The sequence below is a fragment of the Carlito syrichta genome, unplaced genomic scaffold (genome assembly GCF_000164805.1).
Source record: "Carlito syrichta isolate Samal-C Ts95f unplaced genomic scaffold, Tarsius_syrichta-2.0.1 Scaffold301952, whole genome shotgun sequence".
Taxonomy (NCBI): domain Eukaryota; kingdom Metazoa; phylum Chordata; class Mammalia; order Primates; family Tarsiidae; genus Carlito; species Carlito syrichta.
Genome location: NW_007246048.1, coordinates 210392 through 213788, shown reverse-complemented (window position 1 = coordinate 213788; position 3397 = coordinate 210392). Strand labels below are relative to the sequence as shown.

The window sequence follows — 3397 nt, the reverse complement described above, 5'->3', positions numbered from 1 at the left end:
TTTTTTTTTTTTTTTTTTTTTAGTTGGAGTCTCACTCTGTCACCCAGACTGTAGTGCAGTGGCCGCTCCTGGCCACCACAGCCTCGACCTGCTGGGCTCCGGCGATCCTTCCACATCAGCCTTCCGAGTAGCCCGAACTACAGGCACGCACTACCACGCCCGGCTAAATTTTTGATTTATTGTAGAGATGAGGTCTCGCCAAGTTGCCCAGGCGGATCTCCAACCCACGGGCTCAGGCAATCCACTCACCTCAGCCTCCCAAAGGCGCAGGATTATAGGGTGAGCCACCAAGCCCGGTTGACCCTCTATAGTTTTGACAAGGAAAGAACTATAGTAGTGTCCCCCAGATAACTGAACCTCCAGAGGCCATCTGGTAAGGTGTTGAGATGTGGAACCCATGGATACAGAGGACTGACTGTGATTGGTAGATGAACCCCCAGAAAAGAAACTGCCAGGGAGAGTGACTGAAAAGAGACTCAAAAGCCCAGGAATGCCAGCATTTAAAGGATAAGTAGAGAAACTAGTTTTTTCCTAAAACAAAATATACTGATTACACTAAACCATGATGTTTCACTTGACTTTTTTTTTTACTGAATTCTAAGATGCAAAAGAAGAAAATATTATTTCAAGACATTTTGTTGTTATGTTATTTTGGTGGGACATAATGAATATCCTTACCAGACCTATAAAAATATCTAAGAATCTTGGAAATCGGCACTTCTCATGCTTACGTGAGTAGTAGTACTACCTTTATTTAATAAATTTAACAAGTAAAAAACAAACTTCTACTTCAAAAACATAATTTATTAGAGATTAAAGAGAAGTAAAGTTGAGAACAGGTGGCTTACACCTGTAATCCCAGCACTTTGGGAGGCCGAAGTGGGAAATCGCTTGAGCCCAGGAGTTCATGACCAGTCTAGGCAACATAGCAAGACCTCATCTCTAAAAAAAACAAAACAAAACAAAAAAAGTTTAAATAAATAAATAAGAAAGAGAACTAAAAGGAAACCCAGGACCCACCTCTGACTGGCCATATTTCCAACAGTGGTAATGACCACCCCTGGAAATCACCATCGAGGACTCCTAGCTGCTCTCTTATCCAGCCTGTAAACAACCAGAATGACATAGGGAAAGCCTAGGGTTATGAGAAACAAACTTTGAGGCTCACAGGCAACATTATGTAGCACCATTCTTACCTGTATACAATTCTTTCCCTTTGTAAATCCTCCAAGCCACAGCACACTTCTGCAGCATAGAAAACAGCCCTCTGCTCATCAAAACCAGGATTGCCCAGGTTGTAAATGTGAAACTTCAAATCCCCTCCATTCATAATGGTGAGCACCAAGCACAAGGCATCTTTGGTTTCATAAGTGTAGGCTAAAGTAACCTAAAGGCAGCAACATCATAAAAACAAAACAATCGCTCATTCATTGGTCATATAGTCTATTTGCTAACAACATTCAAATAATCCTCACAAGGATGAAAATAATAGACACTGTGAACACTAATAAGTGCAACAGAGAGAGGAAGGGGAAGGGTTCAGAAACTACCTATGGGGCACAATGTTCACTATCTAGGGAACGGACCACCCGAGACCCAATTCTCACCACTACACAATACGTCCACGTAACGAATATGCATGTGTACCCCCTGGATCTAAAACTTAAAAAAAATTTCAAATAATCCATGTTAGATTTATAATTGGAACACCCAAAGACTACATGCTTCGGAGTAATCTATAACATGTATCATGTGGCCCTTGGACCATAGCTTACTGAAGATCTTACTGCAGTTATGTAGCTAAAAGGGAGAACTTTCTATGTCTAAGTGAAGAGGTGGCAAAACTTCACAAAGACACTTGGAGACACAACTCCTTCACACTGTGCTCTAGTCACTTGAGCCCAACATTCCATAGTTCCGGAGCACCTGCATTCAGCACACAAAGTACACCCCCACCAGCACTGCAAGAGAGGTCCTGCTGTCCCACATCCTCCCAATTTCTTCAGTTGTCAGTCTTTTTAGTTTGAGTCTGAGTTGTGCTGGTGGAGGTATAGTTATCTCATATTGTGGTTTTAAATTGCATTTCTCTACATATGCAAATATAGGGGATACTTCATACTTTTCCATATACTTAGTAGCCATTTGGACCCTGTTTTGTGAAATGTCTACTCAAGTTTTTTGTCCACTTTTCTATTGGTCTGTAAGTCAGCACACACATACACATACACATACACATACACATACACACACACACACACACACACACATACACCCATTGGGATTTTTATTGAAATTGAATGCAATTCACTTAATCTATAGATCAATGGAGGATAGGATAGGAGTCGTGGAAAAAATTTTTTAAAAAAAAGATCAATGAGGGAAACATACTGAATGACTTCCGTGGCTTGAATAAGAGTGATCGCAAATCTGCTGGTAAAAGTGCTACTAATCAAGCAATATACAGAGAAGACTAAAAGAGGATACTTACTACAAATCTACTATGTAACTTTTCTAGGAGATTTTTTTCATTTAGAGCCAAAGCTTCACCTTGCCTCCTCTTTATCCTTTTTTTTTCTAGCTTTTTACATGCATACATTTTTCCTGTGGCTCGCACTTGACAGGCATACACCTAGTTAAAAAAAAAACAAGAGAGATTTATGTGCACCTGACATTTCTTAGGCCATACAAAGAAAACTGTTTTCTCTGTGATAACCTCCTCTGGTAGAGACTTAGAGACTGGCAGCAGCATTTGATAAGCCAAGACCACCTCATCACGGACATATGAGTTTGAGTCAACACCTCCTCTCAAGTGGATGTATTGCTGTGCTGCATCAACTGATTACAGTATACACATGGAGCTGGTTGTGCATATGCGATCACAGTACAACTGATTAATCTAAATGTATCTATTTTATTTTTTGTAAAAAAGCAAAAGTTTTAAAACTTGAAACCAAAAAGATTCTTAATTGTTTAGTTAAAAAAGTCCAAGAATATGGCCAGGCACGGAGGCTCAATCCTATAATCCCAGCACTTTGAGAGGCCGAGGCCAGAGGAATGCCTGAGCTCATGGGTTTGAGACCAGCCTGGGCAACTTGGTGAGGTTTTGTCTCTGCAATTAAAAAAAAAAAATCAGCTGGGCTTGGTAGTGCATGCTGTAGTTCCTGCTACTTCAAAGGCTGAGGCAGAAGGATCGCCTGAGCCCAGCAGGTTGAGGTTGGTGTGGCCGTGAGCAGCATATCACTGCACTTCAGCCTGGACGACAGAGTGAGACTCCAACTCAAAAAAAAAGTCCAAGAATATAAGGAAATGTATTTCACGGATTTTCATAGAGTTCACAGATTTTCATATCTTTATTCTATTTTGTTAGTTTGTGGGGTTTTTTTTTTTTTTTTTTTTT

General features: G+C 40.4%; 1 protein-coding gene across 1 annotated transcript in view; it reads right to left on the bottom strand.

Annotated features, from left to right (window-relative positions):
* GRK4 (G protein-coupled receptor kinase 4) overlaps positions 1-3397 on the bottom strand; it is an 81434-nt gene that overhangs the window by 27156 nt on the left and 50881 nt on the right. The window contains exons 8-9 of the mRNA XM_008055776.2: positions 2489-2629; positions 1197-1387 (exon numbers count right to left, since the gene is read on the bottom strand). Coding sequence (XP_008053967.2) covers positions 1197-1387; positions 2489-2629 — 332 coding nt within the window. The remainder of the gene's footprint in view (positions 1-1196; positions 1388-2488; positions 2630-3397) is intronic.